Source organism: Chelonoidis abingdonii, chromosome 8, assembly GCF_003597395.2.
Source record: "Chelonoidis abingdonii isolate Lonesome George chromosome 8, CheloAbing_2.0, whole genome shotgun sequence".
Taxonomy (NCBI): Eukaryota; Metazoa; Chordata; order Testudines; family Testudinidae; genus Chelonoidis; species Chelonoidis abingdonii.
Genome location: NC_133776.1, coordinates 105,574,573 through 105,587,035, shown reverse-complemented (window position 1 = coordinate 105,587,035; position 12,463 = coordinate 105,574,573). Strand labels below are relative to the sequence as shown.

The window sequence follows — 12,463 nt, the reverse complement described above, 5'->3', positions numbered from 1 at the left end:
GCTCCTGGAATATGAGTTTTGGGGCCCCTGGAATGTGATTTCGGGGCCCCTGGTGGTTAGGGGAACCTGGGAAATGGTTTTGGCCTCTGAGTTAGGGGCCCTGAGAATGGGTTTGGCGCCCCAAGGGTTAGGCGACCCTAGTAATGGGGTTGGGGCCTAGGGTAAGGCGACACTAGAAATTGGGTTTTCGGGCCCCTGGAGTTTAGGAACTGCTAGAAAATTGGGGGGTTGGGGCCCATAGGGTTAGGGCCCTTGGAATGGAGCTTTGGGCAGCTGGATAGTGGTTTTGGGGCCCCTGGTGTTGGGGAGGCCATGGTATTGTGTGTTTTGGCGCCCAGGGTAGAGGCCCCTGGTAAATGAAGGATTGTGGGCCCCTGAAACTGGCATTTTTTGGGACCTGGAAATGGGAGTTGGGGCTCCCTGGTGTTGGGGCCTTGGACATGGGATTTTGGCGCCCCTGGTTTTTTAGGGCCCTGGAAAAGGGGTTTTGAGACCCAGGTTAGCGGGCCACTGGAGAAATGGGGTTTTATTGCCTCAGGGGTTAAGGCCAGGAATGGTTGTTTGGGCCCGTTGGAATTGGCGGTTTTGGGGCCAGGTGTTCGCGGAACACTTGAAATGTGGTTTTAGGCCCCTGGATATGGGGGGTTAGGGAACCTCGGGTTAGAGCCCCTGGAAATGTTGGGTTTTTGGGCCCCCAGGGTTTAGGGGCCCATAGGAAGGTTTTAGTGCCCCAGCGGTAGGCCCTGGATATTGGTGGTTTCGGGCCCCAGGGGTTGGGCAACCTGGGGTTAGGGAACCCCTTGAAATGGGGGTTGTAGGCCCCCAGGGGTTAGGGGCCCCTGCGAAATGGGGTTCGAGGACCCCAGGGTTTTGGAGCCCTGATATGGGGTTTGTGGGCCCTGGGGTTAGGGGCCCCTGGAAATTTGAGGATTGGAACCCCTGGTGTTTGGGACCCTGGAAATGGTTTAGGGCCCCGGGGTTAGGGCCCCTGGAAATTGAGTTTCGGGCCCGCAGGTTAGGTCTCTGGAACATGGTTTTAGGGCCCCTTGTTTTCGGGGACCCTGATGGAATGGGTTTGAGCCCCAGGCGTTAGGGCCCCTGGAAATGTGGGTTTTGGGGCCCCTGGTTAGCTGCCCCTGGACAAAGGGTTGGGGCCCAGGGGTGAAGGCCCCTGGAAATGGGGTTTTTTGGGGCCCTGGGTTAGGGGCCCCTAGGAAATGGTGTATTTGGTACCCATGGGGTTTGGGGCCCTGGAAATGGTTTTGGGCCCAAGTTTAGGGGCCCCTGGAATGGGTTTGGGGGCCCCCAGGCTTAGCCCTGGAAAAGCAAGGGTTGGGTCCCTGGGGTGTGGCCCTGGAAATGGTTGTTGGGCTCCTAGGGTAGGAACCCCTGGAATGCGGGTTTCGGGACCGTAGGGTAAGGAGCCCCTGGAATGAGGTTGGGTCCAGGGTAGGGGCCGCTCGCCGGCATCGAGGCGGAGCCCCTGCCCCTGGACCCCACCTGGGCTGAGCCGCCGGGCCGCTGCCAGAGCCGAGGGGACGCGGAGGTCCTGCCCTCCGGGGCCGCGGCAGACACCGGGCCGCTGGCTCGAGATACTCTGAACCTCACGGTTGAGCTCCAGGGTTGTGGGCACAGCGGTGCCTCCCTTAGACAGACAACATTTGAGGTGTCCGCTGCTAATCAGCTCGGGTCCACTGTGGAGAGGGAGCAGCTGGCTGACCAGTCCGAGGCGGAGGATCTGGAGCGGAGCAGGTCTGCTTATAGGACCCACGAGCTGGAGCTCGTATCCAATGAAAGCACCGTTTCTCTAGGCTCCAGCTCCTTTGCAACCTCCACCCCGCTGATGGGGCCAGCAAAGTTTCACTTTGTGACAGGCAGTCCGCTAGGAGATGACTTGGAACAGAGGGACCTAAACCCCTCTAGGCGTTCAATGCCGAGAGAGCTAACCTGCCCAAGTCAGGCTGGCTCCAAATCTGCGGCACCCAAGGTAGCCCAGAGCGCCATGCCCCAGTGCGGGAACCTACCCGAAGGGGAGTGCCGTGACAGGGTCACTCTCAAACCACCTCAGAAGAGTACTGCCTTGCCTGGCTCTTCCAGAGGCCAAGCTGCCATCAAATCACTGCCCCTGGCCTTTGCCACCCCAAGAGCAAGTAGGAGTCTGGCCCTCGCTTCCTTTGAGTCTCGGAAAGCTTCTCGGGAGCTGCTGAGAGCAGGCCTGCCTCCAAGGAGCAGAGGCATCGCCTGGGAGGGGAAAGCAACAAGACTGTCTCTGGGTGACTGCCGACCCAGCACGCAAAAAGCAGCTGCCACTGGAAAATCAAGCCAGGGATCCAACGTGGAGATCCAGCCTGCTGTCCAAGTAAGTGGTGGTGGGGTGTGTGCTACAGCTTCCTGCAGGCTAGTAATGCCAAGTGCTTCTTCTAACTGCCCGGACTTCAGTATCCCATCAGAGCAGCTTGAGGGAGGGACCATGGTGCCATTTCAGTTTTGTTTTGTGGGGGCAAATTTAATCCTGATTCCAAGGGCTACTTAGGCATCTGGGAACTCTAGGGTTTGTGGGGTTTTTTGTTTTTTGCAGGTAACAGAAATTAGCTGATAGGAGCACTGTATCTAATCCCCATGTTCTAAAAAAAAATTAATAAATATTAGACCCACTCAACCCTAATACTAACATTCTCACATCTTGTGTCAAGTCATTTAAGAGACACTGGTTAGGTTCAAAATTGGAATGTATGTTCTTTTGTTACTGATGCTTAAATACAACAATTCTAGAAAGATCTAGATGACTTTCTATCACTTTTTTTGCAGTTTATCAAACTTGGAATAGATCATTTAACTTTGGAAACCTACTAGGGCAAGGCCCTGTGAGTTTATACTGCACATGCCTGGGGCTCTAGAGGTGTTACCTCACTACAAATAGACTAGAAACTGATCTTAAACAGGAGTGAAAGTGACGCTTTCAAGTCATTTTCACAGTATTGCCAATCTCAAATGGTCAAAATCGTGGATCAGGCTCACCAAAATCATGATGTTGGCTTTAAAGTCATGAGATTATGTACAAATAACAGATCTGGGGTTCTTTTTATTTGCCTTCTGCTTTTTTGAGCCTTTACGGTGTACTAGGGTCACATTTTGAAGCTTTCTCCACAACCACGAGGGCTAGAAATGTCATTTTCTTTAAGAACGAAGGCTGAAATCATCACGTATCCCCTTGACTCCAGGAGCTGGGGCTTTAAGGAAAACAATCATGAGACTCATGACAAAAATCATGAGCCTTGGTAACACTTACTTCTGTTTAAAGGCTAGTTACTTTCCAGAGGGCTCTTAAGCACATCACTACAATGATTGAGTTGCAGTTCTCACAGCAGAATATTTTAAATCAAACGCCAAGAAAATTCCCCATTTAAAGTTGAGGAAAAAAATTGAGACTTCTGAGGTACATCAGGGCAACTCCAGGAGGAAAGGAAAATAAACAGGCGCAGGAGCTCTGGGCAGCTCTTCCTTTAGAAAGAAGGTTTGAGGGTCAAATCTTCTAGTCCTTAATCCAGTAAAGCTTCTATTGCCATCAGTGCCTCTACTCATACATCTAAACATCAGTGAACATGTGATAACGTGGTCAGTTACTATACGCTTCATGCTTAAATATCTGAGCCATCTTATCCAGAGCTACGCAGCTTAGATGCATTGGCTCAGGGACTGGACTTTCTGGCATATTGTGAACACTGCTGAGCACACAGATGGTGTCCAGTGAATAATGCAAATAATGGCAATAATTGTTGGCTTTATGGTGTGGAAGTAGAGACTCTGTGGATGGACTCTCTTCTGGAATTGGCCTCGATACAGCTGAAACTCACCATAAACACATCTGATACTCATATGACACTCTCTGATTCTTTCCTTTTCTCAAACTTAGAGCAAACAATGACTGAATAAAGTGGTTTTCAGTTAAGATGTAAAATTGCACAGCAGCCATTGCTCTAGAACCCAGCCTGGGGCAGAACCTGCCATGCCTTGGGGGTTACGTGATGTCCTCTCATCTGACTCTCATTCTCCAGCCTTCCTGACCTCTGCTGCTTTTCACTCTGTCAGACATGACCTCCATCCTGGATCAGTTTGCTGGACTCTGAGAGCTGGCTGCCTTGGTTTAGCTCCCATCTATCGGAGACACACACACACACACACACACACACCATTGACTTCCTGTCTGACCCCAGGCCAGTGCTTTCAGGACATTTCTAAGGCTTTTAGTCACCCAGAGATGCTGCTAGGTATCTAGTGGGGTTTACAAAGCACCAAAATTTCTAAGTGCATTTGAAAATCTCACTAGATGCCTAAAAAAACAAGGAGTCTGGTGGCATCTTAAAGACTAACAGATTTATTTGGGCATAAGCTTTTGTGGGTAAAAACCCCACTTTCTCAACTGCACCTAAATATCTTGAAAATCTCGCCTTTAGTCTATGTGCCTCTGTGCCCCCTTTGGACAATGGGGATAACAGCCTTGCTCTACCTCCTTGAGGGGCTGAGAGGAGAAATAGGTTAGACCTTGTGAGGCTCAGGCTCAGATACTAGGGTGATGAGGCTACATAAGTACCACGGGTAGCATGGGCGCTTCTCTGTACACTGCTAGCCCTTCCCTGAGTCCAACCCCTTCTTTTCACCAGCACCCCCACATCTCCCCCTTTTCTGAATGTAACATAGGCTCAGTGCTTTGCTGCATTTTTTTCTGAATCCTCTGTTATCTCTGACACAATCCTTCCTCCTTCTCCCCCCAGGGAGGGATTCCTCTTTTACACCTAAACTTCCATACCCTTCATTTAATCACCAGCCTTTCTTATCTTAATCACCCTGCCTCTGTTTGTAAACAAAATGCTGACTCTCTGCCCCAGGGCCACCTCTCTGCAGAACTTACGTTTCACACCAAGCCTGTACCTACACTGCCACTTTCAGCGCTAAAAGTTAAGTCATTCAGGGACAAAAGTTTTAGCGCTGAAAAGCACCAGTATAGGCCACACTTTTGCTGCTCCCAGTGATAAAGCTCTCCGCCCTCATTTGGGGTGGTTATTTTGTATGGCCAGTGGGAGAGCTCTTCCCACCCCTCCCCGAAAAGTGTGATTACATTGCCCCCATCGCAGCATGCTGTAAGTGGGCAGGGTAGACATGCCCTAATCCTGTGCCGTAGTTAAGAGCTTTACCTGGGAGCTTGCAGACCTTCTGTATGAAACTCAGAGGGGAGCTCCCACCCTTCCCTGCGCCCTCAGGAGGAATGTGGCCACATCTCTGGGGGAGTAACTGAACTGAGGGGGGAGAGTTAAATCGGGAGCTGGGGAGAAGACACTGAGGCCCCGTCTAGACTACGCGCGAAAATCGATTTTAGATACGCAATTTCAGCTACGAGAATAGCGTAGCTGAAATCCAATATCTAAAATTGATTTACTCACCCGTCTTCACCGCGCGGGATCGATGTGCGCGGCTTGCCATGTCGAATCCGGAACTCCGTTTGTTTTGGTGGAGTTCAGGAATCGATCTAAGCACGCTCTGGGTTCGATATATCCCCGTCTAGACCAGACACGATATATCAAACCCCGAGCAATCGATTTTAACGCGCCGAAATGGCGCGTAGTGTAGACGTGGTCTGAGTCAGGGAGGCTGTGCCTCTCTTGCTCCACCCACCAGCTGGATCCACTGAGGATAGGGAGAATGCGGGTTACCCAGTCAGTCCATGGAGGAGCTGGAAGACTCCTTCCCAAGGGATGTCTACTGTTGTGCTTAAGAGCGTGTCTGCTTGGGGTGGGTAAGGAGCGACTCCATAATTCCTCACAAGGGACTCTACTACTTTCTGAAGCATATGTCAGATGGGATGCTGGACCTTGGTCTGTCTACATAGCAGAAGCTGTGCATGGCAGGCCTACTGAGCTGGATTGAATCTAGGTAGCATGGGTAATGACAGGGTGACATGGGTGCCAGGCCTACTACTGTCGTGGGGGAGACCTGAAGGCAAAGCAGCCCTGCCCTGGTGGCCCGGGAAGGAGTAAGGGGAATTTGGAGGTGGGGGACATTGGCTCATGTTGACCCTTAGAGCAGCCTGGTTTGCATCTGTGAACAGGAGGCCCTTATGGTGGAGCCAGGAGAGGGCTGGTTTGAGGAAAGCTGGTACTGGTGGGTGGATACTAAGACAGGGGCTATGGGCCTCTCAAAAGCTGGCCTAGGCTTTATCCCTAGATATGGGTGGTAACTCCACTGCGGAAGCTCCCCATGCAAGGGGAGCCTTGGCAGTCGCACAAGGAGTAGCAGGGTGAGCAGAGGGCCTGGGACTGGCCATCCGCAGGTTCCTAGTGCTTCTCTGGAGGCCTGGTTTATTGCTGTTGTGATGCAATGGTGGCTCCAGAAATGCCATTTCAGAGGGGCTGCTCCTTCTGTGGTGGGGGGCAGGAGTGAGCCACAGACTTCAGGGCAGGGGGTGTTCAGGAGGCAGAGCAGTCCACCAGAGCACTCCCTGGGCTGGCTGCTGCTCTGGAGGTGGGATCGGACAGACTCAGGTTCTGAGCCTGTGTCTGAATGGTAGCAAGGGACGGGGTAGGAGAGGCCTGGCCTGCCTCCCTGCTTGCCACCAGAGTCTAACTCGTGGCTCATCTGTCTGGCTCTAGCTCCCTGCCAGCGGCAATGTGAAGCGGAGTGCTGCAAAGCTACCTTGCAGTGAGAAGTGCCCCTCATCCCTCCAGCCTCCTACCAAAGTCCCAGGACTCAGCAGCAGCAGACCCTTGCTGATGGGATCCCGGGTTTCTGTGGGTCCAGGGATCCTCTGCATGAGCAAAGGGGCTGGAGCTCCTGGAACCAAACTCCCAACTCACCCAGGTGAGCAGACTCAATGGGAGGCCAGTAGTGTTGGGGATGGGATGAGGTCGGAAGGAGGGTCTGACCTGATGGGGAGGCCAGCTGCTGTCTGTGGCAATGCCCTGGCTGGATTTTTCAGCTGCCCTGGCTGCCCTTGGGGGCTGTGAAATCCTTGTTCTCCTTTCCTTCTCTTCCCCAGGTACCAGGCTAAGACTAATGAAGCCCAGACCCAGCAGCATGCAGCACATCAATGGGACCCTGCAGCCAACATGCACTCTTCCCACTGGGCATCAAGGAGCCAGATCCAGCCCCCAGGACAAAGGGACAGAAAGTAACTGCCTATAGTTCTGCTGTGTGCGGAGCAGGGAGCTCCTGTAGTGCTGCAGGGAGGGAGCAGCCTTATGGGGGAGCGCCCCCAACACTCATCTGGAGAGCAGCATGGGCTGGGAACGGAAGGTGCCTGCTCAAGTGCCTTGGGAGTGCTGTGCTGGACCTAGCTCCAGCTCCGTGGTGTTCTGTGAGCTGCCGCAGCCTTGCTGGCCTTGCCGTCTGAGCTTTGCGCTTGCTGTGTGGTGGGCAGGGGAGGCTGGGGGGTTCTTTAGCTAGGGGCAGAGCGTGAGGAGCATGGCTGAGCTCTGAGACTGCATACGCACATGCTCCAGTTCCTGGCCATGCTATTCTGGGGCCAGCCCCTCTGCAGCTGGGCTAGGTCTCCTCCAGGCTAATGCTCCTCACCTCCTCAGCAGGTGTTGCCAAACCTGGCTGCAACAAGCTGCCTGTTCGAAGGGCTGCCACGGCTGCGATTCCTGCCAGGGCTCCCCACTCTCGACTGAGACCAACAGGGAGGACAACAGCCTCCCCTAGAAGGCTCCCTTCCCCCAGGCGAGCTCACCTAGGTAAAGGTAGGTCTGGGAGGGGAAGGGGATCGAAGTCCTGGTGCCTCCCTACTGCAGGCAGGGCTGGTGGACAGAGAGCTGTAGGGCCAGGTCAGATTATCCATCTCCTCCCCCATCTTCAGAGAATCGGGCTGATTCCTGGGGTGTCATGTGGACACTAGGCTCCACAAGGGGCTGCACAGTGTGAAGCAGAAGTGCTACTTTGAGCCTCCTTCCCTAGGATACAAAAACAATATAAAAACCTATATTGTCTTATACCTGTACTTACAACTGGGAACCAGAAGATTAGAAGCTTGAAGATAGAAAAGATCCCTCTCATAGCCGAGAGACAGACAAAAGACCCACACCCAAAACATTCCCTCCCTGAGCTTTGAAAAATCCGGTTTCCTGATTGGTCCTCTGGTCAGGTGTTGGGTTCCCTTCGTTAACCCTTTACAGGTAAAAGAAACATTAACCCTTAGCTATCTGTTTGACAGCCGCCTTCCCCAGGGCCCTCCTGGGCTTTCCCAGCCTGGAGCTCCAGTCAGTGGCTCCATCATGGAGTCCCCTGGTTAGGGCAGATCACACTGGCTTGACACTACCTGGGCAGAGGCTGTCACCCTTCGCCTTCGCTTTCTAGACACTAACTCAGCAGCAGTTGCACAAGCCCTGGAGCCTAGTGGAGGCGAAGGAGACACTGAGGACAGACCAGCACTGGCTGTGGGGGAAGACTGCACCACTGCAGGTGAGCGAGCGGTTCAGTGGCTTTGGGATGGTTAGCGGTTCAGGGACTGGGTTCTTGACAAAGGGAGCAGGAACTCCTGCCTGGGTGGTTCCTTTGCCAGACCTGCTTCTCCCGGCGCTAAGGCACACCTTCTCCTTCTACTGGAATTGGGAGTCTCTCGGTCGGGGCCCTGACATGATTAGACAGCACACAAGCCTGGCATCATCGTCCACCCCACCCCTTCAGTGCCGCTGCCGTGGGCCAGCCACTGGCTGCTTAAGGCTCCCACCTGCATTTGTGGCTCCTGAGATTCTCTGATTTGCTGGCCAGGGCTAAAGGGGAGTGGCAAATGGCATAGTGTGTTTGGAGCCCATCTCTACATCCTCTGTAGGCTGCTGGTGGGAAAGTCTGTGCTGAGCTCCGCTCCTGAAGGGGCAGGAAGAGACTGCAAATCTCTGCCAGTAAACAAAGGGAAACATAGCTCCCTGACTAAGCCAGCAGACTGTTCCACGCCCTTGGGGCCAGAGCCTGTATCGCCCTGTGTGCAGCTGAGCTCAGCAGGGTTGGAGCTGCTGGCTCTCGTCTCCAGATCACTCTGGGGCAGGAGGCAGGGCCTTCCCCAAGGCTGCAGCTCTGGAGTGATCCCACCCTCCCCATCCAATGCCCCCTCCTCTGGGTGGCAGGGCCTTTCCCACAGCCCATCAGGATAATTCTCTGTTCTGCCAAGAACTGCACTGATGCTTGGGGCATTGCTATGCTGTTCCTGGTCCTGGGGAGAATTGGACTAGCCTTGGTGAAGGCATTTGGGGCACCTGAACAGTAACCAGTATTAAGACTTGGTTGCCCCTTGGATGCCCGTGGGAAATTTGGGGGAAGTTTTAAGTGGTGCAGGTGCAACTTCTTGCCAGTGGAGGGCAGCAGCATCCCAAGAAAATGCCCTGTGCTGGAACAAAGACTTGTCCTGTGCCTGTGAGTAGCAGCTGCTCAGACTGCAGCACGGGGGCAGGGAGCGCCTGGGACCCACCCGGATCCAGGTGCCTGGAGCACGGTGTGGTGCGGAGGTAGGAGCAGGAGACTGGATGGTTCTGCACCATGTCTGAGTCTCTCTTTGCAGGTGGAATGGCCCAGCCTCAGACAAGTGGGAATTCCCCAGCTCCTCTCAGTTTCCTCCCTGACTGTGCCCTGGAGAGTGGAGGTGCAGCATCCTCCATGCAGGTAATAGCCAGCTGTCTCCTGGCATCGCTCAGCACAGCTCTCTCAAGGCATCTGGGGTGCGGTGCAGCAGGGCCAGGGGGATGGCGGGATGAAGGAGATGCTCTGTGGGACTGGGATTGGCCCTGGGATACCTCAGCCTTAAACCCGGGCTCTTCAGGGCAGGGGCTCTGGTGGCTTTCAGCCAGGCTGGCCGTGAATGCAGAGCAGCTCCCAAAGCTGCACCCAGGGAACAAGCGAGCTGAGACTTGGAGGGGAAGGAAGAGCTTCAGAGCATTCTCTCTCCTTGAACTCCCACCCTTAGTCCTCCTAGTGCTGCTCTCAGCAGGGCTCCCTACCCCACAGAGCCCTGGAGCTGTGCACTCGTCCTGCTAATGAAAGCCCTGCCTGGGAGTGGCCTGGATGTGTGAGCTGCTGCTCCCTTTGCTGCCCTGACCTCCCCTGACCAGTCTCCTCAGTGGGAGATGCTGGTGGCCACAGGGGACAGAAATGTCATGGGAACTGGGCACAGGCCATGGAGCTCTGTTGCAAGGAGGTGCGAGCAGCCCTGACTAAGTGCAGGCCCATTGCTGTGACTTGGCCCTGCCCAGACATGTTGCCCTGTCCACATGCAGCAGATGGGCTACAAGCCAAGCAGATGGGAACAGTGTTCTTCTAAACGCTTGGGAAAGGCCTGACACTCTGATGGGGCCACGTCCGTGCTCTGCTGTCTCCCCTGTGCAATGCCATGTCCACCTCTGGTGCCCAAAGCTCCCACTTCCCAAGGAATTACTTCCATCGGGCATGTGCCAGCTACAGACTGTCTTGATGTAGTGGGTTGTTCTGGTCCCCTCCTGGGTGGGGCTTGACACCAGGGTCCCCCTATGAAACTCTGCTCCAGACCCCTGCAGCATCAAAGTGCACTGGGCAAGGGGCAGCAGAAGAGCTTGTATCTTGCTGGCTTCCCTGATTGGTGGTGAACAGCCTTTCTCTGTCAGCTTCCAGATCAGCTGCTCTCCCAGGAGCTGCAGAGAGTAAGGAGTGAGCTGCAGAGAGTGAAGAATGAGCTTGGTATGTGGGGCAGAAACCCCTCCCCCTCCTAACAGTACCATTCTAGTGCGTAAGTGGGAGTTGGAGCACTGCTACTGAAGCATGGCCCCTGGGTGGGGTGAGGGGGGGCCCCCACCAGTTCCTGGGAGCCCCAGCACCCGTGCTGCGGTTGGGCACTGAGCCCTTGTGTCCCTATCCCATGCAGTGGGAACAACCACCAGAATCTCGGGCTCCCTTCCCCTCTGCCCAGCAAGCATCCCTGCCGTGCGCTCTGCCAGCAGCTGGCTGGGCACACGCTGAACTCTCCCCTGTTCATCAGCTGCAAGAGATGCCCAGTGTGAAGCATATCGAAGGACAATCTCCTCCCTGGAGGCTCAGCTGAGGGCAGGTAGGTGATCCCCTCCTCTGACAATGGCCATGCCCCTGGAAATCCCTCTTGCCAACCCTCCCAAAGCCCCCTCCTTGCCTGAGGAAAGGTGGCACTGTGAGCTCAGTGCACGGGGAGAGTTAGACCCACAGCTTCACCCCTCACCCAGCAGCTGGAGCAGTGTGTGTGGGGTCACCCCACAAGCCCACTGTGGACCAGAGCCTGTGCCCTGGGGCAGGCAGACCATGCACTCCTTTACAGCGCCCAGGGTGAGGTACTGTCCTTAGCCCAATGCCTCCTGCCCCTGCAGAGAGTTGGCTCAGGAGCTGGGAGCATCTTGTCTGGTACCAGCTCCCTGGGCTGGGGGCCCTGGCCTTTCCCTCGCGGGTGGGACAGACTGCACTGGAGTCTCTGCATCCCTCCTGCTGTGCCCTTCCCATAGACAATGAGGGCAGCACTGTGCAGACTAGGCCAGGGGTTAAGGGTTCGTGCTACCGGGGAGCTGGCCTGCTTGCCTGTGCCATGATGCCAGCTGTTCTCCCTGCCCAGGCCCTGCTTGTGGCTGCCTCAGAGCCAGCCATGCTGAAGTGACAGGAGTGAGCCACAGTGACTTGCTGTCAGTGTCTCTTGTCCTATGATGCCCCGTTTGTTCCCCCTCCTCCAGGCTCCCTCCTGGAGGGCTGGGGCACAAAAGACTGTGCCTTGGAAGGTGAGTGACAGCGAAGCATGGAGGGCCTGTGTCTGCCTGTTAACAATAGCCTCTCTAGCTGGCTCCTCACAGAGGTATGCTGCTCTGGACAGCCTGAAGGAAAACTCTGCAGCCCAGCGCCTGGAGCGAGCGGTGGCTGTTCACACAGACACCTGCAGGGGGGAATTCTTAATTGTGGCTTTTTAAAAGAAAAAGAAAAAAAAAAAAGTAAATAAAGTTTTCTCTTCCTTCCCCTGCGTGCTGTGCAGAGCCCTCCTCCTGCTCCCCTTGGCATGTTACTCCGCAGGCTGCGGGGCATGTAGCCTCGCAGGGCCCAGTGCTCCTGGCAAGGCCAGCTGGAAAGAGCCCTACAGGCTAGGCTGCAGCCAGCGCCCAGCACAGGAAGCACCACTTGCAAGGGGGCCACATCCAGCTCCCCAGACTGGGTCCTCTTGTCTTGCCTGTGGTACATGGGGTCCCATAGTGCACCTCATCTGCCTGCCCTGGGCACAGCTCCCTTCTCACAGCTTCCCTCTGAGGCCCTTACAGGTGTGAGGCACTCAGCAGCTGAGGCTGGTGGGGCTGGTACCCATGGACTCTGGGGGCTGTGGGTCTGTCTGTGGCCCTCACTCACATCACAGCATCTGTTGAGTGGGCAGGGAGCTAGAACAGACTGGCTCCAGCAGTGCCAGGTGCTTGGGCTTTAAGGAATCCACCTCTGCACTCTGCCTTGAGGG

The 12,463-nt window shown here is 55.1% G+C and overlaps 1 protein-coding gene across 1 annotated transcript in view; it reads left to right on the top strand.

The window, feature by feature from the left end:
• Positions 1–11,932, top strand: part of LOC116822922 (uncharacterized) — an 18,852-nt gene extending 6,920 nt beyond the window's left edge. The window contains exons 2-10 of the mRNA XM_032777119.2: positions 1,454–2,359; positions 6,645–6,852; positions 7,031–7,162; positions 7,578–7,733; positions 8,347–8,451; positions 9,545–9,645; positions 10,620–10,692; positions 10,991–11,059; positions 11,703–11,932. Coding sequence (XP_032633010.1) covers positions 1,454–2,359; positions 6,645–6,852; positions 7,031–7,162; positions 7,578–7,733; positions 8,347–8,451; positions 9,545–9,645; positions 10,620–10,692; positions 10,991–11,059; positions 11,703–11,755 — 1,803 coding nt within the window. The 3' untranslated portion in view covers positions 11,756–11,932. The remainder of the gene's footprint in view (positions 1–1,453; positions 2,360–6,644; positions 6,853–7,030; positions 7,163–7,577; positions 7,734–8,346; positions 8,452–9,544; positions 9,646–10,619; positions 10,693–10,990; positions 11,060–11,702) is intronic.
• Positions 11,933–12,463: the final 531 nt, after the last annotated feature.